The 25,252-nt window shown below is 42.8% G+C and overlaps 4 protein-coding genes across 4 annotated transcripts; all 4 read left to right on the forward strand.

The window, feature by feature from the left end:
- Positions 1-468: 468 nt before the first annotated feature.
- LOC135520567 (zinc finger protein OZF-like) lies at positions 469-2,691 on the forward strand. Its single transcript, XM_064946213.1, has 2 exons — positions 469-751; positions 946-2,691. Exons 1-2 carry the CDS (start codon positions 580-582, stop codon positions 2,136-2,138), a joined length of 1,365 nt encoding a protein of 454 aa, XP_064802285.1. The 5' UTR covers positions 469-579; the 3' UTR covers positions 2,139-2,691.
- Positions 2,692-3,009: 318 nt separating this feature from the next.
- Positions 3,010-5,117, forward strand: LOC135520568 (zinc finger protein 45-like). Its single transcript, XM_064946214.1, has 2 exons — positions 3,010-3,290; positions 3,466-5,117. The coding sequence occupies exons 1-2, from the start codon at positions 3,095-3,097 to the stop codon at positions 4,608-4,610; spliced, it is 1,341 nt and encodes a 446-aa protein (XP_064802286.1). The 5' UTR covers positions 3,010-3,094; the 3' UTR covers positions 4,611-5,117.
- Positions 5,118-5,610: 493 nt separating this feature from the next.
- Positions 5,611-11,430, forward strand: LOC135520569 (zinc finger protein 23-like). The gene is made up of 2 exons (XM_064946216.1): positions 5,611-5,939; positions 10,031-11,430. The coding sequence occupies exons 1-2, from the start codon at positions 5,744-5,746 to the stop codon at positions 11,047-11,049; spliced, it is 1,215 nt and encodes a 404-aa protein (XP_064802288.1). The 5' UTR covers positions 5,611-5,743; the 3' UTR covers positions 11,050-11,430.
- Positions 11,431-18,301: 6,871 nt separating this feature from the next.
- LOC135520570 (zinc finger protein 37 homolog) lies at positions 18,302-20,423 on the forward strand. The gene is made up of 2 exons (XM_064946217.1): positions 18,302-18,593; positions 18,756-20,423. The coding sequence occupies exons 1-2, from the start codon at positions 18,398-18,400 to the stop codon at positions 19,901-19,903; spliced, it is 1,344 nt and encodes a 447-aa protein (XP_064802289.1). The 5' UTR covers positions 18,302-18,397; the 3' UTR covers positions 19,904-20,423.
- The last annotated feature ends 4,829 nt before the right edge of the window (positions 20,424-25,252 follow it).

Genomic DNA, 25,252 nt, shown 5'->3' on the forward strand with positions numbered 1-25,252 from the left:
GGGAGGCCAAGACAACGAGCCTCCATTGGTCCGCTAGTTTGGGAGCGACGGTTCGTTTTAACCTAATCAATGAACATGACAGACAGGTTTACCTGTTGGACAACTTTCGGTGCAGGTGTTTGGCGAACCAGTTACCAAACCTACAAGTTTTGGGGTTTTGCTTTCGATGTCTTATTTGTGTTTATAATTCTATACATTTTGCTTTCAATTGTTTGGTTTTTGATTTCAACATCCATTATTTCACCCGTCCTCGAAAATATAATGTTTACATTCTCAACTTTATTTTAAATGTTCATGTTTTATTTTATTTAGAATCAATACATATGGCGTGAAATTGACCCCATACAACTGACTATGTTTCCGCTTCCCATATAAGCTTTTTGGACTAGAAAAAAAATACAATTTGAAAGACCGAAGTCGCATTCCGTTCCAGCAGGTGGCGATAGTGCAAAATGTGTTTGCCGCTGTGCTCAAAGGAACGTCCTCCTTTGTTTAACGCATACGGTGTCTTCGCTATGTTGTTGTAAATGTACCTGTGATTATCTGCTAGCAAGCTGACACAACTTTTCTCCTCTAAAAATGTCAAAAATAGAGTTATTGAGAGTGTTTCTCAACCAGAGATTGACAATGGCAGCTGAGGAGATATTTGGCGTCGTTGAAGAAACGATAGCAGAGTACCAGGAAGAGAACAGCCGTCTGCGTAACATGCTCGATGTAGTTATTAAACCAGATATACTATTACACAGAATAGGTGTGTGACTGAGGCTGCTAGCTGTTATATTTTAAACGTTCTTTGCATGTGTCAAGTGGCCAATGTCATGATGTATCAACCAAAACCAATGACAATGTAGCTTTGTTAGTATCTATCGAAATAGCAATCTATCTAGAATACTATTCATGTTAACGTTTTAGATGTTTTATTTAATTCTCTATCCTTCCCTCCAGACATCCAACAGCCCACTCACCCTGTATCTGAACAGGAGGTTCTCCCTGAGCAGCAACACTGTGAGCAGGAGTGGAGCCCCAGTCTGGGGCAGGAAGACCCACATTACATACAGATAAAAGAGGAACCGGAGGAACTAGAGTCATTTTTGAAAAATGACTCCAACCACCAGGACCTGACTCAGTCCTCACTTCTTTATGAAACCCAAAGTGAAGACTACGAAGAGACGTACTGTCTTCCCAGCACCTCAACTGCACAGAGGAACTACTCTCTACCCAGCACCTCCACTGAACAGAACATGATACAGATAAAACCAGAACTTAATGCAGAAGACAATGGAGTATCAGAACCATCCTGTGAGTCTCAGCCCCTCTTTGCAGAAGATACAGAGTCTTCTACAGCTCAGAGTAAAAACATGAAATGTGTCAAAGGGGTAGAGAGTAGACCTCTGTCAGATTCAAAGCCACTGAAATCAAAGAGATCACAGACAGTAAGAAAACAAAGTGCCTATATCCACTGTAAATTTTGTGGAATGTATTTCTCCTACTTAGCTTCTTTAGTGAATCATGCAAGAAAGCATGCACAGGACAAAGAATGCCTATGTGGTGTGTGTGGAATACACTTAGAGTCCACCGAAAGTATGTTAGATCATCTAGAAACCCACGTTGGAGCTAGAGTTTGTCATGTTTGTGGTACATTTTTCCCTGGGAGTGCTGAGCTGAATGATCATATGAAGGTTCACCCAGGGGAGAAATCGTTTTGCTGTCCTGATTGTGGCAAGTGTTTCAGAAAAAATCCAGATCTCACAGCGCACAAGAGGATTCATACAGGGGAGAGACCGTACCGCTGCCAGTTTTGTGGCAAAGGATTCAGTCAGAGTGGAAACCTGGCTGTGCATATGAAGAGCCACTCTGGGGAGAAACCGCATTGCTGCCCTGTTTGTGGGAAATGTTTCAGCAGTAAATCTTATATGAACACACACATGAAGATTCACACAGGGGAGAGGCCATTTTGCTGTCGTTTATGCAGAAAATGTTTCATAAGAAACCCTGATCTGACAGTCCACATGAGGACTCATACAGGGGTGAAACCATATAAGTGCCAGTATTGTGGCCAAGGCTTCAAACAGAATTATCACCGGAAACTACACATGAAGATCCACATGGGAAAAACCATATCATTACCATCTTTGTGACATGTATTTCAGCACTAGCACCCAGTCAACCTGGCATGAGATTTCACATGGAAGAGAAGACTTCACTGCAGTGACTGGCAGAGGCTTTGCTTAGACTGGACCTTTGGGAGGACATATAATGACAATGCACAGAATACTTTAGTGTAGAAAATACTGACTAGACCTTGTTTGTGATACATGTTTCACTAAGCCGCTTTATTGAGGAAAGTTTTTACATGCAGTGACTGTTAATGTGATTGTTTTACCTGTTTTGAATGTACTGACTGTAAGTTGCTCTGGGTAAGAGTGTCAACTAAATTACCAAAATTAAATGCAAGAAATTAAATTGACACCGGAGAGAAACCATGTCATTGTTTTATAAAAAACACAAGGCAATGATTGCTGCTAAATGCTTAAAATGGATGAACTCCCCTAGAAGATATGAGAAGAACATTCACAAGAGGGAGAAAACATAATGACAACCCAAAAAAAACAACTCATGACAACGTGACAGTCGTCCCGTGTAGGGAGAGTCTTTCAGACAATACAAGAAGTACATTAAAACATCTCATTCCCTAAATCTACTGTCATTCTTTATTTCTAGGAAATATATAAAAATATACAGACACTGGAGAATAGATTGGGAAATACTTATTCAATCTGATCAGTAATTAGTAGTATGAAGGACGAGATATGAATTCATTTTGCCCAGTAATCAATGTCCTCTAATTAGTAGTATGAAGGACGAGATATAAATTAATTCTGCCCAGTAAATCAATGTCCTCTTCTCAAAAGCAGCAGACTGGCGCCACCTGCAGGAACGCCACGGCCCGCGTCTTCCGCTCCAGCAGGGGGCGACAGTGCAACACGCATTATGCCGTACACGCAGAGACTGACAGCGCTCTTTGTCTTGACTTAGTTTACGTTGGTAGCTAGCTGGTTAACTTAGCTAGTTAGACAACGTTCCTTATAAAAACATGTCTAAAATAGAGTACTTGAGAGTGTTTCTCAACCAGAAATTGATAGCGGCAGCTGAGGAGATATTTGGTGTCGTTGAAGAAACGATAGCAGAGTACCAGGAAGAGGTTTCTCACACAAAGGAGGAGAACAGGCGTCTACGGAGCATGCTGGATATTCGTTCTAAGCCACATATCAAGTTACATAAACGAGCAGGTGTGTGTTTGTTTTTTCAACATTCGTTTAATATGAGACATGTTAATCTATCAATGTGTATTTACTTTTTGAGAGTGTAGCTAGCTCGTTACAAAACCAGTGTCTGTAATAAGATTATTATTGTAAGCCTCGCTAACTACGTCAAGTCAGCTCATGAGTTTTCTATTTCATCCAGACCTCCAGCAGCTCCCTGTCACCGTGTCTGATGAGGTGGTTTCCCCTGAGCAGCAGGAGTGGAGCCCCAGCCTGGGGCAGAAGGACCCAGAACCCACACGGATGAAAGATGAACAGGATGAACCAAGGACCAGTCAGGAAGAAGAGAATCATTTCAATGAGTTTATCAATTCTTACGGCTGTGTATCAAGTGGTTATTATCAGGACCCAACTCAGTCCTCACTTGAAGAGAGATACTCTCTACCCAGCACCTCAACTGAACAGATCAAAACAGAACCTTATGTAGAAGACTATGGTGTATCAGAACCAACCAGAGAGCCTCAGCCCTTCTCTGCAGTAGATACAGAGTGTCCTGCAGCTCAGAGTGAAAACAGAGGACATAATGACAGGATGGAGAGTGGAGTACCTCTGTCAGGTCTAATGTTAAAGCCACTCAAATCAAAGAGAACAAAGACCGTAAAAGGACAAAGTTTTCATAGTGTTAAGGACAGGAAATTGAACCATCTAAAATCACACTCGAGACCCAGTGTAAGCTGGGATGCTGCTCCTAGTTGTAAGGTATGTGGAAAGCAATTTGACTCCATGGCGTCTTTATTAAATCATGTGCAAACGCACACACAGGATAAAGAACATCTTTGTGGTGTGTGTGGAAAATTCTGTCAGTCCACAGAAAGTATGATGGATCACCTACAAACTCACATTGGAGCAAAGTGTTGTCATATTTGTGGTAAATATTTTGCTTGGGATACTTTCCTGAAAAGGCATTTGAGGAGTCATACAGGGGAGAAGCCGTTTCACTGTCAAGATTGTGGCAAAGGATTTACTCAGCGTGGACACCTAAACTTACATATGAGGAGCCATACAGGGGAGAAACCACATCAATGCCAGGATTGTGGCAAAGGATTCAGTCAGAGTGGAAACCTGGCTGTGCATATGAAGAGCCACTCTGGGGAGAAACCACATCGCTGCCCTGTTTGTGGCAAATGTTTCAGCAGAAACCCTGATCTGAAAGTCCACATCAGGACTCATATAGGGGTGAAACCATATAAGTGCCAGTATTGTGGCCAAGAATTCAAGCAAAATTATAACCTGACACTACACATGAAGATCCACATGGGAAAAACCATATCATTACCATCTTTGTGACATGTATTTCAGCACTAGCACCCAGTCAACCTGGCATGAGATTTCACATGGAAGAGAAGACTTCACTGCAGTGACTGGCAGAGGCTTTGCTTAGACTGGACCTTTGGGAGGACATATAATGACAATGCACAGAATACTTTAGTGTAGAAAATACTGACTGTAGACCTTGTTTGTGATACATGTTTCACTCAGCTGCTTTATTGAGGAAAGTTTTTACATGCAGTGACTGTTAATATGTGGTTGTTTTACCTGTTTTGGATGTACTGACTGTAAGTTGCTCTGGGTAAGAGTGTCAACTAAATGACCAAAATGTAAATGCAAGAACAGTACTCCAACAGTCCAATTAAACACAGGAGAGAAGCCATACCCCTAGAAGGTCTGAGAACATTCACAAGAGGGAGAAACACATAACAACTTGATGAAAATCCTCCTGACAACATGGCAGTTGTCCCCTGTGTTGGGAGAGTCTTTCAGACAGTGCAAGAGGTGCATTAAACATGTAGTTCTCCATTCCTCTGAAATACATCACTCCTCTCCCCTTCCTTTAATTAATTGCAGACATGAGAATGTTGGATTAGTGATAGCAGTATAGTGTATTATATTTTTGGTGCACTTTAGTGATCTAGGGAGGCAATGATTGATCTAAACTTCAGATTTGCACCAGTAGTGCTGTAGCAGTGCCACCAGCTCTGTAGTCTACTACATGTAGGTTTATGTGCGGGCTAGAATAACAATATACAGACACTGGAGACTAGATTGGGAAATACTTAATCAATCTGATCAATGACAAGAGAATAATTCATTTTGCCCAGTAATCAGTGTCCTTAAAATTAGAATCAACTCTGGTGCAAACTGCAGGATCTTCACGACCTGCGCTTTCCGCTCCAGCAGGTGGCGATAGAGCAAAATGTATTATGTCGTGCACGCACAAAGACTACAAAATGAAGAGATGCTCATGTCTCCGCCCTTACAGTGGGAAGGTAGGCGACAACCTTGGGTCAAAAATAAGCCCATATAAACGCGTTGGCCTAGTTTCGGACAGAGTTAGGGGAGAGTGAAACCCTCTGGCTTCGCATCAGCGCTCTTTATTTTTTCGACTGAGTAGCTATCTAGCAAACGTTCCTTCTGTACAAATGTCTAAAATAGAGTTATTGAGAGTGTTTCTAAACCAGAGATTGATAGCGGCAGCTGATGATATATTTGGTGTCGTTGAAGAAACGATAGCAGAGTACCAGGAAGAGGTTTCTCGCACAAAGGAGGAGAACAGGCGTCTACTGATCACGCTTGATATCCTTACTAAGCCAGATAACAAGTTACATAGACAAGAAGGTGTGTTTGTATTTTCAACATTCGTTTAATATGAGACACGATAAGCTATCAATGTAATACAATATTGAGTGTAGATAGTTCCTATGTCTGTAAGAAGATTACTCAATCTTAAACCCGGCTAACAATTCTGGGGTGAGGATTTATATATATTTTGATGTTACCCGCAATCGTCCCACGTTTGTTTGCCCAGTTTTCCGTTAGTTATGGAAACATATATGTTAGCAAAACCATTTTGAGAACCCGTTAGCATGTTTTGATGTTAAAGTTAGAACATTCCCTTTTTAATGTCACACATCAAGAACGTGGCTACAATGTTATCAGAATATATAACATTCATGTTCTAGACGCGCTATATGGGACGTTGCAAAAACATTTATGTGTCCGGTTTTCTGAGGGTTAGGGGAATATTCTAACAACGTCCCACAAATTATACACAGGACATGGTTGTCAAGTTCTCGGAATGTAAGATATTCGTGTTCTAGACACGTTTCATGGGAACGTTGCACATCACGTTTCTGTTGCCAAGCCCATCAAGGCCCTGATTGGTAATCCATTAACAGCTCTTTGTCTGTTGGCAAAGTTAGGGTTACTCACACACCCACGGTGCTTTTAAAACACTGTTTTCAACTACCACATTTGACGTACATCATTACAGTGTGCATGTTGATTTATACAGCAATTATTATGCAACATTTCCTCACCTGGAATTTGAATTCACAACGTCTTGGTTCACGGCAATCAGATCTTCCTGCTACACCACCATGCCTGTGTCAGTTATCAGTTAATTGGACTAATCTATCATTGATTTGATTGACTTATTTCAACAATTGAATGGCTTTCTATATTGTTATGTAATGTTGGTGGGGCATATTAACCTGTTTTAATGATACTCCTCAATCACTAGGATCAATATGTTTTTCTTGAGTGTACTTTTAACAGAACTGAGAGTTACTTCAAAGTTAATTTACCCTATTGCTTACACATATCACATTGTTTCAGGTCTACACAAGTGTCTAGGGAGGAGGGTTAGGGTTTCTTCTTGACAGGGCCTAACTATTGGTTTGTGTTGGGCCAGTAACCAAAAGGTTGCTGGATCGAATCACCAGCTGACAAGGTAAAAATCTGTGGCTCTGCCCCTGAGCAAGGCAGTTAACCCACTGTTCCTTGGGCACCGAAAACGTGGATGTCAATTAAGGCAGCCCCCCCCACACCTCTCTGATTCAGAGGGGTTAAATGCGGAAGACACATTTCAGTTGAAGGCATTCAGTTGTACAACTAACTAGGTATCTCCCTTTCCCAATGAGCACATGCCCTAGAGCAGGGCTGTCCAACTCTTCCTGGAGAGCTACCATCCAGTAGGTTTTCACTCTAACCCTAATCTAGCATACCGACTTATCCTAATTGGCTGGTGGATACACTGAATCAGGCTGGTGACAACTGGGGTTGGAGTGAACCTACAGGAGGGTAGTTCTCCAGGAACAGGGTTTGAGAGCCCTGTCCTAGAAATAACCCTCATTGGGACAGTCGTTAGGCTGTTCCTCATTGGTGCTAGTGGCCCTGGTTTGAGACCCGCAGGAAGGGGCAACCTACTCTCACATTCTTAGCAATATGTTAGTCATTATATGGCAACAGTTACAACACACCAGTGTTTGAAGTAAATCTCTGTTAAAAGTACACCCAAGAAAATATTTTATTGATCATAGTGACTCAGAAGTATCATTAAAACAGGTTAACATGACCCATCAATATTAGACAACTATAGAGAAAGCCCTTAAATTGCTGGAATAAGAAAATAAAAAATCAAAGATAAGAGACTAATCAGATTAACTGACAGCCTACTTTACACAGACATGATGGTGTAGCAGGAAGATTGGAGTACCGTGAATTAAGGAGTTGAGAGTTCAAATCCCAGGTGTGGACTTGAATAATAATTACTGATTAATTGAACATGCACAATATTATCATGTATGTCAAATATGGAAGTTGAAAACACAGTATGTTAAAAGCATTGTGTGAGTATCCCTAATCTTGCCAACAGCAAAAATAGTTGTCAATCAATCAGTGGTTCACCAATCAGGGCCTTAATTGGCTGGGTAACAAGATGTGATGTGTAAAACATTTTATTTTGTGGACACAAAGGTTTTTGCAACGCTCCTATTAAACATGTCTCGAGCATTAATATTTCTTGTTCTGAGAACATGGCAACCATGGTCTGTGTATGTTTGGTGGGATGTTGATGGAATATTCTCCTAACCAGCAAAAACTGGAGACATGAATGTTCTTGCAACATTCCCATGAAACATGCCTATGACATTTACAGTGCCTTGCGAAAGTATTCGGCCCCCTTGAACTTTGCGACCTTTTGCCACATTTCAGGCTTCAAACATAAAGATATAAAACTGTATTTTTTGTGAAGAATCAACAAGTGGGACACAATCATGAAGTGGAACGACATTTATTGGATATTTCAAACTTTTTTAACAAATCAAAAACTGAAAAATTGGGCGTGCAAAATTATTCAGCCCCTTTACTTTCAGTGCAGCAAACTCTCTCCAGAAGTTCAGTGAGGATCTCTGAATGATCCAATGTTGACCTAAATAACTAATGATGATAAATACAATCCACCTGTGTGTAATCAAGTCTCCGTATAAATGCACCTGCACTGTGATAGTCTCAGAGGTCCGTTAAAAGCGCAGAGAGCATCATGAAGAATAAGGAGCACACCAGGCAGGTCCAAGATACTGTTGTGAAGACGTTTAAAGCCGGATTTGGATACAAAAAGATTTCCCAAGCTTTAAACATCCCAAGGAGCACTGTGCAAGCGATAATATTGAAATGGAAGGAGTATCAGACCACTGCAAATCTACCAAGACCTGGCCGTCCCTCTAAACTTTCAGCTCATACAAGGAGAAGACTGATCAGAGATGCAGCCAAGAGGCCCATGATCACTCTGGATGAACTGCAGAGATCTACAGCTGAGGTGGGAGACTCTGTCCATAGGACAACAATCAGTCGTATATTGCACAAATCTGGCCTTTATGGAAGAGTGGCAAGAAGAAAGCCATTTCTTAAAGATATCCATAAAAAGTGTTGTTTAATGTTTGCCACAAGCCACCTGGGTGACACACCAAACATGTGGAAGAAGGTGCTCTGGTCAGATGAAACCAAAATTGAACTTTTTGGCAACAATGCAAAATGTTATGTTTGGCGTAAAAGCAACACAGCTCATCACCCTGAACACACCATCCCCACTGTCAAACATGGTGGTGGCAGCATCATGGTTTGGGCCTGCTTTTCTTCAGCAGGGACAGGGAAGATGGTTAAAATTGATGGGAAGATGGATGGAGCCAAATACAGGACCATTCTGGAAGAAAACCTGATGGAGTCTGCAAAAGACCTGAGACTGGGACGGAGATTTGTCTTCCAACAAGACAATGATCCAAAACATAAAGCAAAATCTACAATGGAATGGTTCAAAAATAAACATATCCAGGTGTTAGAATGGCCAAGTCAAAGTCCAGACCTGAATCCAATCGAGAATCTGTGGAAAGAACTGAAAACTGCTGTTCACAAATGCTCTCCATCCAACCTCACTGAGCTCGAGCTGTTTTGCAAGGAGGAATGGGAAAACATTTCAGTCTCTCGATGTGCAAAACTGATAGAGACATACCCCAAGCCACTTACAGCTGTAATCGCAGCAAAAGGTGGCGCTACAAAGTATTAACTTAAGGGGGCTGAATAATTTTGCACGCCCAATTTTTCAGTTTTTGATTTGTTAAAAATGTTTGAAATATCCAATAAATGTCGTTCCACTTCATGATTGTGTCCCACTTGTTGTTGATTCTTCACAAAGAAATACAGTTTTATATCTTTATGTTTGAAGCCTGAAATGTGGCAAAAGGTCGCAAAGTTCAAGGGGGCCGAATACTTTCGCAAGGCACTGTATATGACTTTCTGTTTGAAATTAAGGGAATGGTCTCTTAGAAACATGCCTTGTACATCCCGGGAACATTCCTAAGGAAACGTTAGTTAATGACTGAATGAGACACTTAAGTCAGCTCTTGAGTTTTCTATTTCATCCCTCTCTCCAGACCTCCAGCAGCTCACTGTCACTGTGTCTGATGAGGTGGTTTCCCCTGAGCAGCAGGAGTGGATCTCCAGTCTGGGGCAGAAGGACCCAGAACCCACACGGATGAAAGATGAACAGGATGAACCAAGGACCAGTCAGGAAGAAGAGAATCATTTCAATGAGTTTATCAATTCATACGGCTGTGTATCAAGTAGCTATTATCAGGACCCAACTCAGTCCTCACATGGAGAGAGATACTCTCTACCCAGCACCTCAACTGAACAGATCAAAACAGAACCTTATGTAGAAGACTATGGTGTATCAGAACCAACCAGAGAGCCTCAGCCCTTCACTGCAGTAGATACAGAGTGTTCTGCAGCTCAGAGTGAAAACAGAGGACATAATGACAGGATGGAGAGTGGAGTACCTCTGTCAGGTCTAATGTTAAAGCCACTCAAATCAAAGAGAACAAAGACCGTAAAAGGACAAAGTTTTCATAGTGTTAAGGACAGGAAATTGAACCATCTAAAATCACACTCGAGACCCAGTGTAAGCTGGGATGCTGCTCCTAGTTGTAAGGTATGTGGAAAGCAATTTGACTCCATGGCATCTTTATTAAATCATGTGCAAACGCACACACAGGATAAAGAACATCTTTGTGGTGTGTGTGGAAAATTCTGTCAGTCTACAGAAAGTATGATGGATCACCTACAAACTCACATCGGAGCAAAGTGTTGTCATGTTTGCGGTAAATATTTTGCTTGGGATGCTTTCCTGAAAAGGCATTTGAGGAGTCATACAGGGGAGAAGCCGTTTCGCTGTCATCATTGTGGCAAAGGATTCAGTCAGAGTGGAAACCTGGCTGTGCATATGAAGAGCCACTCTGGGGAGAAACCACATCGCTGCCCTGTTTGTGGCAAATGTTTCAGTAGAAACCCTGATCTTACAGTGCACATCAGGACTCATACAGGAGTGGAACCATATAAGGGCAGTATTGTGGCCAAGGATTCAAGCAGAATTATCACCGGAAACTACACATGAAGATCCACATGGGGAAAACCATATCATTGCCATCTTTCTGACATGTATTTCAGCACTACCACCCAGTCTAGGGCGTGACCCAGTCTGTTACACCCTAGGTGCTTGGCTTTTATTCTCTATTTTGGTTAGGCAAGGGTGTGACTAGGGTGGGCATTCTAGTTTCTTTATTTCTATGTTTTCTGTTTCTATGTTTTGGCCGGGTATGGTTCTCAATCAGGGACAGCTGTCTATCATTGTCTCTGATTGGGAATCATACTTAGGCAGCCTCTTTTGCCACATTAGTTGTGGGTAGTTGTCTTTGTTAGTGGCCTGTATAGCCCAAGTCAGCTTTATGGTCGTTTTTGTTGGAGACATTCTTAATAAAAATAAATGTACGCTTACCACGCTGCACCTTGGTCCGGTCATTTCCCTGACGACGATTGTGACACAGTCAACCTGGCATGAGATTTCACATGGAAGAGAAGGCTGGCAAAGGCTTTGAATAGACTGGACCTTTGGGAGGACATATAATGACAATGCACAGAATACTTTAGTGTAGAAAATACTGACTGTAGACCTTGTTTGTGATACATATTTCACTCAGCTGCTTTATTGAGGAAAGTTTTTACATGCAGTGACTGTTAATATGTGGTTGTTTTACCTGTTTTGAATGTACTGACTGTAAGTCACTCTGGGTAAGACAATGCAATTATGTTTCACTGTTAGTCTACACCTGTTGCTTACAAAGCGTGTCACAAAAAGAAAATTGATTTGATTTGATTGCTGCTAAATGCTTCAAATGGATGAAGTCCCCTAGAAGGTCTGAGAACATTCACAAGAGGGAGAAGCCATACCCCTAGAAGGTCTGAGAACATTCACAAGAGGGAGAAACACATAACAACCTGATGAAAATCCTCCTGACAACATGGCAGTTGTCCCCTGTGTTGGGAGAGTCTTTCAGACAGTACAAGAGGTGCATTAGGGTAGCCTAGTGGTTAGAGCGTTGGACTAGCTGACAAGGTACAAATCTGTCGTTCTGCTCCTGAACAGGCAGTTAACCCACCATTCCTAGGCCGTCATTGAAAATAAGAATTTGTTCTTAACTGACTTGCATAGCTAAAAAAAGGTAAAATAAAATAAAAATTAAAACATGTCGTTCTCTCAATCTACTGGCTTTATTTCTATAAAATACTTCAGAAAGTATTCATACCCCTGGACTTATTACACATTGTGTTGTGTTACTGCCTGTACTCAAAATTGATTCATTTTTTCACAACCATCGACACACAATACCCCATAATGACAAAGTGAAAACATATTTTTAGAAATGTATTGATAATGAAATACAGAAATCTCATTGACATAATCACACTCCTTAGCTCAGGTTGTGACGGCCCTGAATTTGTCTGAACCGTCTCAGTGCTTTTCCTTCCAATAGGGCGCTTCCCCTTTAATTCGCAATTAAATAGTGCTTCTCCTTCCAATAGGGTGCTTCCCCTTTAATTACTAATTAAATTGCCAGCCTCAGCTGCGCAAAAGTGGGAATGTGATGGAGACACGAACGAGGATGTGTTCAACCCTCAGTTACGTTTCCGTTTGTTTTGTTGCCTTTAAAAGTGTGCTTTTGTAACCTCTACACCTCTCCGTTGTTCTTCGTGGCCTCTCTCCGCTGGGGATCTGTTGGCGGATTGGATTGGATTGGATTGTCTGACTGACCACAACCTTTTTGTATACGGTATTTCATTTGTTTTGGTGTGATGTAAACCGTGATGATTTATGTAGTTAGTTGTCGTTGAGGACTTAAGATTTGATACCTTTTTATAGGTGTTGTAAAATAATTGTTATTTCGATTGTATGATTGATACTGGGTTTACGCTACACTTGTATGAACGGACAAACATTGCGTGACTAAGGTCACTTGAGTTCCCTGAACTCCTTTACCGGGCTGAACTCTTTTTAGGCCCGAGGTACAGGACTTTTCTGGAGGAACCAGAACTCATTATTTTTGTGTGTGTGTGAGATTTTATGTTGGTATTACAACTCACGCAAAATAATACAGTTGAAGTTATTTCCAGTGTTTTAATGGTTTATGAAAAGTGTATGTCCATCCTGACTTTTACATGAGTCCTTTGTATTGTTGTAGACTTGACGGACCAGATGGGACTCATTCCCTCCCAAACCAAAAGGAGAAACCAATATTTTATCTGGTAGGCACAACCTACCTGGCACCCCTATAAACATTAACCTCAAGTCAAAACCGTTACAAGGTTCATCCAATTTCCTCTGATCATTCTTGATGTTGCTTCAACTTGATTGGAGTCCACCTGTGGCCAATTCAATTGTTCAGACATTTAGAAACACACCTGTCTATATAAGGTCCCACAGTTGACAGTGCATGTCAGAGGGGGCAGATACGCAATCTTTACTGAATATTTATCGTACTTTGATGCGATTGTCATGAGATTATGGGTGCTTTGTTTATGGTTCTGTGGCTTTTATATCGTTTTTTTCCCCTTGATAGGATGCAAGCGAGGGCACTCAGGATATGTGATTGTGCATTTAAAACTACACCGGTTGGGTCTTTACAAGTAGACACTGGGGAAATGCCACTGTCCCTTAGATGAGTTAAGCTAGCCCTGGCGTACTGGGCAAGACTGAAGGTTAGTACGCTAGATCATCCTACACTGACAGTATTGGAAGACTGCTGGGAAAATGAAATATCAAGAGAGAGATTTGGAAAAGGGGTTTATAAAGATGGACTCCGGTACCTTTTTATAGGGCCATCTGTGGAAATAGGATATGTGTCACTGGTTTTATACAAGACCACATGTCAATTTTAGCCTGATGGAGCAAAAGAAAGTGGTGTGAAGATCATGTAGCAACAATAGTGGATCAATATATTACTAATCCGTTTTATTCTTGTCTTGCAGTGCATACAGATGGTTCAAAGGATCCCATGAATGGGAAGACTGCAGCAGGTGCATTTATTCCTGAGTTCGATGTTAATCTATGCAAGAGACTAACAAATTATTTATCTGTCGATTCAACAAATGGTTGCATTAGTTGTTGGATTGCAATGGATAGAGGAGGTGCAACCAAGAAGAGTAGCAATATGTTCAGACTCTGCATCAGTTTTGTTTAGTTTAAGATCTGGAAAGAATTTCGCTATACCTGCAATAACGTGCTAAATGTGTATGAGACATAAAATTAGATTTTGTTTTGAAAGTCAGAACATGAGGATTTATGGGTAGAAATCGTGCTGCTGTTGTGCTTACAAAAAATGGTATTGAAATTAAGTTCTGTTGGATTCCAGCTCATAAAGGAGTTAATGGAAATTCTATAGTAGATATAATAGCCAAAAAAAGCAGTGAAAATAATATTGTGGATATACAGGTGCAGTTGGGTTGAGAGAATTAAAACATTGATTTGAAAAATGGGTTTGATTGCTGGCAGAGACAATGGGATGAAAGTAGTAAGGGCAGACATTTTTATAGTACAAGGAAATCTGTACAGGAAATAGTGTTATAATGGGAACAGAAGGGAGTTATGTTGTGTAGGATCAGATTAGGGCATATGGGATTTAATCCTTCTTTGAAATTGATAGGGAAGCATGATACTGGAATGTGTAATGGCTGTATGGTACGTGCGATGTAGAAAGGGAGAGGTTGTTTGACAGGTTCAGAGAGGTTGGATAGAAATGGGGAGTAGGTGGTATTTTATGTGGGGATAACGGGAATAGTGAGGTTTGTAGGGAATTTTATTTTATTAGAAGTTCAGGGTTAGTTGAGAGAATATAGTGGTGTGTGTGTATATATAGGTCGTGACCGGCCTCACACTCCAGAACAGTAGGAGGGTTAGTTAGGTCGTGACCGGCCTCACACTCCAGAACAGTAGGTGGTGGTGTATGCACCTGCCAGTTGGTTGCGATTCACCAATAAAAACTTAAAGTAGAAGTGCATGTCAGAGCAGAATCTATACCATGAAGGCCAAGGAACTCTGTAGTTTACATTTACATTACATTTAAGTCATTTAGCAGACGCTCTTATCCAGAGCGACTTACAAATTGGTGAATTCACCTTCTGACATCCAGTGGAACAGCCACTTACAATAGTGCATCTAAATCATTTAAGGGGGGGGTGAGAAGGATTACTTATCCTATCCTAGGTATTCCTTGAAGAGGTGGGGTTTCAGGTGTCTCCGGAAGGTGGTGATTGACTCTGCTGTCCTGGCGTCATGAGGGAGTTTGTTCCACCATTGGGGGGCCAGAGCAGCGAACAGTTTTGACTGGGCTGAGCGGGAACTGTACTTCCTCAGTGGTAGGGAGGCGAGCAGGCCAGAGGTGGATGAACGCAGTGCCCTTGTTTGGGTGTAGGGCCTGATCAGAGCCTGGAGGTACTGCGGTGCCGTTCCCCTCACAGCTCCGTAGGCAAGCACCATGGTCTTGTAGCGGATGCGAGCTTCAACTGGAAGCCAGTGGAGAGAGCGGAGGAGCGGGGTGACGTGAGAGAACTTGGGAAGGTTGAACACCAGACGGGCTGCGGCGTTCTGGATGAGTTGTAGGGGTTTAATGGCACAGGCAGGGAGCCCAGCCAACAGCGAGTTGCAGTAATCCAGACGGGAGATGACAAGTGCCTGGATTAGGACCTGCGCCGCTTCCTGTGTGAGGCAGGGTCGTACTCTGCGGATGTTGTAGAGCATGAACCTACAGGAACGGGCCACCGCCATGATGTTGGTTGAGAACGACAGGGTGTTGTCCAGGATCACGCCAAGGTTCTTAGCGCTCTGGGAGGAGGACACAATGGAGTTGTCAACCGTGATGGCGAGATCATGGAACGGGCAGTCCTTCCCCGGGAGGAAGAGCAGCTCCGTCTTGCCGAGGTTCAGCTTGAGGTGGTGATCCGTCATCCACACTGATATGTCTGCCAGACATGCAGAGATGCGATTCGCCACCTGGTCATCAGAAGGGGGAAAGGAGAAGATTAATTGTGTGTCGTCTGCATAGCAATGATAGGAGAGACCATGTGAGGTTATGACAGAGCCAAGTGACTTGGTGTATAGCGAGAATAGGAGAGGGCCTAGAACAGAGCCCTGGGGGACACCAGTGGTGAGAGCGCGTGGTGAGGAGACAGATTCTCGCCACGCCACCTGGTAGGAGCGACCTGTCAGGTAGGACGCAATCCAAGCGTGGGCCGCGCCGGAGATGCCCAACTCGGAGAGGGTGGAGAGGAGGATCTGATGGTTCACAGTATCGAAGGCAGCCGATAGGTCTAGAAGGATGAGAGCAGAGGAGAGAGAGTTAGCTTTAGCAGTGCGGAGCGCCTCCGTGATACAGAGAAGAGCAGTCTCAGTTGAATGACTAGTCTTGAAACCTGACTGATTTGGATCAAGAAGGTCATTCTGAGAGAGATAGCGGGAGAGCTGGCCAAGGACGGCACGTTCAAGAGTTTTGGAGAGAAAAGAAAGAAGGGATACTGGTCTGTAGTTGTTGACATCGGAGGGATCGAGTGTAGGTTTTTTCAGAAGGGGTGCAACTCTCGCTCTCTTGAAGACGGAAGGGACGTAGCCAGCGGTCAGGGATGAGTTGATGAGCGAGGTGAGGTAAGGGAGAAGGTCTCCGGAAATGGTCTGGAGAAGAGAGGAGGGGATAGGGTCAAGCGGGCAGGTTGTTGGGCGGCCGGCCGTCACAAGAAGCGAGATTTCATCTGGAGAGAGAGGGGAGAAAGAGGTCAGAGCACAGGGTAGGGCAGTGTGAGCAGAACCAGCGGTGTCGTTTGACTTAGCAAACGAGGATCGGATGTCGTCGACCTTCTTTTCAAAATGGTTGACGAAGTCATCTGCAGACATGTAGTTCTCTGAGATACAATTGTGATGAGGCATATAGCTGGGGAAGGGTATAGAACAATGTCTAGAGTGTTGAAAAATTCCCAGAGCTCAGTGGTCTCCATCGTTGGGAAATTGAAAAAATGTGGAATGACCCAGACTCTGCCTAGAGCTTGCCGTCCAACCAAACTGCGCAACCGGGCAAGGACCTTGGTCAGGGAGGTGACCAAGAATGCAATGAACACTCCCGAGTTCCTTGGCTGTGATGGGAGAACCTGCCAAAAAGACAAGTCTCTACAGCACTTCACCAATCTGGGATTTATGGGAGAGTGGCCAGATGATAGCCACTCCTGAGAAAAATGCACAGGACAGCATGCCTGGAGTTTGCAAGAAGGCATGTGACAGACAGAGATCACAATGCAAACAATTGTGGTCCGATGAGACAAATTGAACACTTTGGCCTGACTGCAAAGTGCTTTGTCTGGAGAAAACCAGACACAGCTCATCACCTGTCAAAAACCATCCCTACCGTGAAGCATGGTGGAGGCAGCATCATGCTATGGAGATGCTTTTCAGGAGCAGGGACTGGAAGACTGGTAAGGTTAGAGGAAACAATTAATAGAGGCAAATACTTGAGAACCTGATCAGAGTGCAAATGACCTTGGACTGGGGTGAGATTTGCATTCCAACAGGACAGTGAACCTAAGCATACAGCCAAAACAACATTGGAATGGCTTCAGAACAATAAAAGTTATTGAGTCACCCAGCTGAAGCCCAAACTTGAATCCCATTAAAAATCTGTGGAAAGAATTGAAGATTGCTGTTCATCTCCGCTCTCTATCTAACTTAACAGAGCTTGAGAAACTCCCCAAATCCAAAAAAGCTGTAATCGCCTCCAAAGGTGCTTCTACAACGTATTGACTCAGTGGTGTGAATACTTATTTAAATGATATATTTACGTATTTCTAAAAACATATTTTCACTTTGTCATTATGAGGTACTGTGTGTAGATGGGTGAGATAATAAATGTATTTAAAAAATGTAATACATTTTGAATTCAGGCTAACAACAAAATGTGGAATTAGTCAAGGGGTATGAATACTTTCTGAAGGCATGGTACATTAATCTCCTCTTCCTTTAATTAATTGCAGACATGACAATGTTGGATTCGTGATAGCAGTGTGGTGTATTCTATTTTTGGTGTACTTTAGTGATCTAGGGAGGCAATGATTGATCTAAACTTCAGATTTGCACCAGTAGTGCTGTAGCAGCGCCACCAGCTCTGTAGTCTACTATATGTAGGTCTATGTGCTGGGCTAGAATAAAAAAATATACAGACACTGGAGGACCTCCAAGAATAGATTGGGAAATATTTATCCAATCTGTAGAATTGCGAGGACCTGTCTTCCGCTCCAGCAGGGGGCGACAATGCAAAATGTACTATGTCGTGCAAGCACGAATGCTGACAGCGCTCTTTGTCTTCTTGACTTTGTTTACGTTGGTAGCTAGCTGGCTGATTTAGCTGGCTGGCAGCTTTCCTAATTAAAAAATGTCTAAAATTGATTTCTTGAGAGTGTTTCTCAACCAGAAATTAATAGCTGCAGCGGAAGAGATATTTGGTGTCGTTGAAGAAACGATAGCAGAGTACCAGGAGGAGGTCTCTCACACAAAGGAGGAGAACAGGCGTCTACGAAGCATGCTGGATATTCGTTCTAAGCCACAGATCAAGTTACATAGACGAGCAGGTGTGTTTGTTTTAATAACGTTAATTTCATATGAGTTACGATTAGCTTTCAATTTAATTAAATTTGTAGGGTCTATTTACAAAACCAAGGTCTGTAAAAAGATAATTGTAATCCTAGCTACGTCTCAAGTCAGTTTTTGATTTTTTTCTCCATTATCTCCAGACCTCCAGCAGCTCACTGTCGCCGTGTCTGATGAGCAGCAGGAGTGGAGCCCCAGCCTGGGGCAGAAGGACCCAGAACCCACACGGATGAAAGATGAACAGGATGAACCAAGGACCAGTCAGGAGGATGAGAATCATTTCAATGAGTTTATCAATTCTTACGGCTGTGTATCAAGTGGTTATTATCAGGACCCAACTCAGTCCTCACATGGAGAGAGATACTCTCTACCCAGCACCTCAACTGAACAGATCAAAACAGAACCTTATGTAGAAGACTATGGTGTATCAGAACCAACCAGAGAGCCTCAGCCCTTCTCTGCAGTAGATACAGAGTGTTCTGCAGCTCAGAGTGAAAACAGAGGACATAATGACAGGATGGAGAGTGGAGTACCTCTGTCAGGTCTAATGTTAAAGCCACTCAAATCAAAGAGAACAAAGACCGTAAAAGGACAAAGTTTTCATAGTGTTAAGGACAGGAAATTGAACCATCTAAAATCACACTCGAGACCCAGTGTAAGCTGGGATGCTGCTCCTAGTTGTAAGGTATGTGGAAAGCAATTTGACTCCATGGCGTCTTTATTAAATCATGTGCAAACGCACACACAGGATAAAGAACATCTTTGTGGTGTGTGTGGAAAATTCTGTCAGTCTACAGAAAGTATGATGGATCACCTACAAACTCACATCGGAGCAAAGTGTTGTCATATTTGTGGTAAATATTTTGCTTGGGATACTTTCCTGAAAAGGCATTTGAGGAGTCATACAGGGGAGAAGCCGTTTCACTGTCAAGATTGTGGCAAAGGATTTACTCAGCGTGGACACCTAAACTTACATATGAGGAGCCATACAGGGGAGAAACCACATCAGTGCCAGGATTGTGGCAAATGTTTCAGCCAGAATACATCTCTGATAGTGCACATGAGGACTCACACAGGGGAGAAGCCATACATGTGTCCTGTGTGTAGAAAATGCTTTACCACATCAAGTATGTTGAAGAAGCATCAGACAGCTCACAAACATATAGGTGCCATGAATGTGGCCAATGCCACAATGGATTCAGACCATACAGAGCCACGTGAAGAGGGTTTACAAGAAGGAGAACAAATGACTGTTCCCTGTGTGGGGGGAGAGAATCAGACAGCAGACTGAGAGACATGTGAGAGGAGAATCAGGACATAGCCCTCCTCGGAACACTGCTCTCTGATTATTATCATGTTCTAACAGAGAGCAGTTAGTGGGTTTCTGAGCAACAGGAGTCCCTGCTCATTAGTTATAGGATGACACAGAGGACATGATGTGATCCACTGTTCTATCTGTATATAAACCTTGCATTGGTCTTGAGAGTAATATGTCACTATATATCTGCCCTGATGTTGCAAACAGCCTAGTTTTCAGAATGTTTGTTCCCTTCTGTTTAGTGTGTCAAGATCTTCCGTACACCAAATGTCATACTTACCTCTGAGCCTAATGCCAAAATCCACCAAGGGGAAAAAATACATTTAATGTGTATTTACATGTATAGAGAACTGGTATGATACAGTTATGCTATGTTCAATGGGATCTAAATATACCACCTGAAATGAGAGCTGCTTCTTTCAACCAACCCAGATATTGTACATTCCCAGACATCCATTAAGTACTACAGAATAAATGGCTGATAATGTGTTAATTGAATTGTCTTTTTTCCAGCTTTGCTCTTCTCTGGCAGCGTTGCAGAATCATGTTGGGAACACCAACCATGCGACCATTATCTGATGAAATCAATAGAAGTGTTAGGAAAAAGCCACAGGCTCCAATCTTTAAATTAAAATCTATTTTAATTCTCTGTAAAGGCAGTGGAAATATCTTTGAACTCTCTATCAAAATGGCTGCATGTACACACATCATTTAGTGAATTAGACAGGGTCTGTGTCCACATCAGTATATCAAATGGCTGCATCTACACACTAATCATTTAGTGAGTTATAATGGTGTGGACACAGACCCTGTTGTACAAAACAAAGAACTTCCATGGGGTAGGGATGTCCCAAGAGGAGTTCGGTCAGCTGGAGGAGGAAGCGCTTGCTTGGAGGTTGTGTTGTGATGCACAAGATTTGAGGTTTGTTTGAAAGACTTCGTGCCTGGAGAACTGTGTGGAGTCAACTGGGTGAATGAGTTGCTGATGCGTGAGAAGTTTGGAAGTCTGACAGCCGAAATGGAGGCGAGTAGTGTGGACGAAATGGAGAAAAGGTTGGAGAAGCAACAGCTGTGCTGGAATGCAAACAGAATGGGTGTCAGTTCTGATGGTCTGGAGCAGGAGGATGAGGGTCGTGGAATGGTTGGTAGTGGAAAGACATAGGAAGAATAAAGATAATGACACTGAAAGTAGTGGATGGTCTAGTAAAGAAAGCATAAAGAGGGCCAAGGTAAGAAGCAAGAGTAATAATGTGTGGGAGTGGAAAGTGGTGATGATGTTTCATGAAACCACAGGGCCTCATTTACACCCTATCCAACTAACCAATGCAGTAGAGAAAGAGATGGTTGAAGTCAGATTAGCCCAGTTCATTGGAAATGGTAGATTGGTAGCCTGATGGAAAAGCTTAATGGGATGAATACTAGAAGTAATATCCCTGGTGCTTATGCTAGGTAGAGAGTAGTCATCAATGGGGTCCCAATATCTATGTCCATAGATGATATTTCAGAAATGTGACAGGAAGTAGTGATTTGAGGCCAAAAAGTTGATCAGTGGGAAAGAGGGTCAAAGAAGTGAAAGCTTATCAGTGCTGCTGACGTTTGAGAAGGTTCAATATCAATATCAGTGAATTTGTCCCATCCCCATTGCTGTGTTTTAAATGCAGAAGAATGGGACATGTAGGTGCTCAGGGTAAAGGAAAGAAAGTATGTGGGGAACATGATTACGGTAAACGTGAGAGCAATGTGAAGGTAATTCTTGGGGGGGGGGGGGGGCATAGTGCAGCATTTGGTAGATCCCAAGTGCAGAGAGAGGCTCAGAGGTATATAATCAGTCATGATGTATCGTATGCAGAGGCTGTAGGACAGATTAGTGGAACGACAGTGCGGAATGATGGCGCTTCCATGGCCGCTACTGTACTAAGTGGACCTAATGTCGGGTTGGTTCTACTGGATCTGGCATGGTTTCGAGACCTGTTCAGAAATCTTGTGCTCATAAATGTGCTGTGTCAAAGGACACTTTGATAGTGAATGAAGTTAACTTCATAGCTTTCATTGGGAAGGTTATCAACACGACTCAGGTTGTGGAAAGCAGAAATGCCAAGATGAAGGTTATTGTGGATATGGCAAAAGTGTTATTGGGGGTAACAGATGTTACTTTTGAAATGGTTGTAGACATGCTGAATAATCCTAAGGGTGCATTGTTTAAGCATGATATAGATCAAGTTAAATGGGTTGTGGTGGCCTGGCAGTTTTTGGGGGGGATAGAAGTTAGTAGGGATTTATTGTTTTATTTAATTTGCTTGGTAGTACAGAATTAGGCATACCATGATTGATCGCATTCTCCAGCACAGTAGATAGCGACATATGCACTTTAAACTTTTGTTTGCGGACCGCCATGATATTATAGAAGAAGAAGAATACGATGTCGCACTCCACTCCAGCAGAGGGCATCACAAATTATGCACTACACAGAGGGGCATGCGGTTCTGTGTTTATCTTCTGCAGAAGTGCAGGCGAATCTTCATTGAAAGTGCCAGTTACAAAACCCTAATTGATAGTGAAGTCCGGGGAACTGCCCTTAAAGCTGAGATCCGTAGTGTGAAGCAGCGCCACTGCATTTGTTCCTGTTTTGTTTTTAAAAAGGAGGAGATGCGCAACCTGGTCTCAACATTGTGTATTATTCTGTACATAACTCAGTAACATTCCATTTAATCAATGTTACGATTTATATGGTATGTATTAATTTGTGGATGTCCATAATCCATTTTGTATATGTTACGAATTACAATTTGTGATATGTTGGGAATTTGCTAAATGTGCATTACAATTTATTGTGGCTAAAGTTAGCTAGGTGGCTAACACACATTTTTAGCTAGCTGGCTAACATTAGCTAGGATATGGGTTAGGGTTAATAGTTAGGCTAAAGGGTTAGGGGGAAGTGTTAGCTACGTAATTGCAAAGTAGCAAAAAAGTAGCGAGTAGTTGAAAAGTTTCTAAAATGCTGAAGTTGTCTGTGATGAGATTAGAACACACTTGTCTGTGATTAGAACACACTATCTTTGGGTTACTAGATGTTCGCATTATACGCCCATCAATCCACCACGACCAATCACCCTCCTTTTGTTTTTTTGCCTTAAGTAACCTGTCTTATGCAACCATACCAAACTTAACATATACGACGTGATACTATACAGCTGTATTCATCGACCTGGCCATGACTTTCGACTGTCAATCACCACATTCTTATCGGCAGACTCAACAGCCTTGGTTTCTCAAATACCTGCCTCGCCTGTTTTACCAACTACTTCTCTGATAGAGTTCAGTGAGTCAAATCGGAGGGCATGTTGTCCGGACCTCTGGCAGTTAAATCTAGAATCGGCATCCTATTTTGCAACAAAGCATCCTTCACTCATGCTGCCAAACATACCCTCGTAAAATGACCTGGAGCCAGTGGGTTTGGCGACGAGTATGAAGCGAGGGCCAGCCAACGAGAACATACAGGTTGCAGTGGTGGGTAGTATATGGGGCTTTGGTGACAAAACGGATGGCACTGTGATAGACTGCATCCAATTTGTTGAGTAGAGTGTTGGAGGCTATGTTATAAATTACATCGTCGAAGATCGGTAGGATGATCAGTTTTACGAGGGTATGTTTGGCAGCATGAGTGAAAAATGCTTTGTTGCGAAATAGGAAGCCAATTCTAGATTTAATTTTGGATTGGAGATGTTTAATGTGAGTCTGGAAGGAGAGTTTACAGTCAAACCAGACACCTAGGTATTTGTAGTTGTCCACATATTCTAAGTCAGAACCGTCCAGAGTAGTGATGCTGGACGGGCAGGCAGGTGCGGGCAGCTCTAAGTTGAAGAGCATGCATTTAGTTTTACTTGCATTTAAGAGCAGTTGGAGGCCACGGAAGGAGAGTGGCATGGCATTGAAGCGTGTCTGGAGGATAGTTAACACAGTGTCCAAAAAAGGGACAGAAGTATACAGAATGGTGTCGTCTGCGTAGAGGTGGATCAGGGAATCACCAGCAGCAAGAGCGACATCATTGATGTATACAGAGAAGAGAGTCGGCCTGAGAACTGAACCCTGTGGCACCCCCATAGAGACCAGATTGCATAGCGGAGAAGGTACGGTGGGATTCGAAATGGTCGGTAATGTGTTTGTGAACTTGGCTTTTCGAAGACCTTAGAAAGGCAGAGTAGGAAATATATAGGTCTGTAGCAGTTTGGGTGTAGAGTGTCTCCCCCTTTTTGAAGAGGGGGATGACCGCGGCTGCTTCCCAATCTTTGGGAATCTCAGATGATATGAGAGAGAGGTTGAACAGGCTAGTATTAGGGGTTTCAACAATTTCGGCAGATCATTTTAGAAAGAGAAGGTCCAGATTGTCTAGCCCTGCTGATTTGTAGGGGTCCAGATTTTGCAGCACTTTCAGAACATCAGCTATCTGGATTTGGGAGAAGGAGAAATGGAGGCTTGGGCGAGTTGCTGTGGGGAGTGCAGGGCTGTTGAACGGGGTAGGGGTAGCCAGGTGGAAAGCATGGCCAGCCGTAGAAAAATGCAAATTTAGTGGATTTATTGGTGGTGACAGTGTTACCTAGCCTCAGTGCAGTGGGCAGCTGGGAGGAGGTTCTCTTATTCTCCATGGACTTTTTTGAGTTTGTGCTACAGGATGCAAATTTCAGCTTGAAAAAGCTAGCCTTAGCTTTCCTAACTGCCTGTGTATATTTGTTCCTAACTTCCCTGAAAAGTTGCAAATCACGGGGGCTATTCAATGCTAATGCAGAACACCACAGGATGTTTTTGTGCTGGTCAAGGGCAGTCAGGTCTGGAGAGAACCAAGGGCCATATCTGTTCCTGGTGTGGGGCTTATTTAAGATGGTGAGGAAGGCACTTTTAAAGAATAACCAGACGTCCTCTACTGACGGGATGAGGTCAATATCCTTCCAGGATACCTGGGCCAGGTCGATTAGAAAGGCCTGCTCGCTGAAGTGTTTTAGGGAGCGTTTGACAGTGATGATGCCTGGATATTTGACCGCAGACCCATTACGGATGCAGGAAATGAGGCAGTGATCGCTGAAATCTTGGTTGAAAACAGCAGAGGTGTATTTGGAGGGCAAGTTGGTTAGGATGATATCTATGAGGGTGCCCGTGTTTACCGCTTTGGGGTTGTACCTGGTAGATTCATTGATAATTTGTGTGAGATTGAGGGCATCAAGCTTTGATTGTAGGTTGGCCGGGGTGTTAAGCATGTCCCAGTTTAGGTCACCTAGCAGCACGAGCTCTGCCCCCCATCTATCTTCAATCAGTTCACATATGGTGTCC

The sequence above is a fragment of the Oncorhynchus masou genome, chromosome 29 (assembly GCF_036934945.1).
Source record: "Oncorhynchus masou masou isolate Uvic2021 chromosome 29, UVic_Omas_1.1, whole genome shotgun sequence".
NCBI lineage: Eukaryota > Metazoa > Chordata > Actinopteri > Salmoniformes > Salmonidae > Oncorhynchus > Oncorhynchus masou.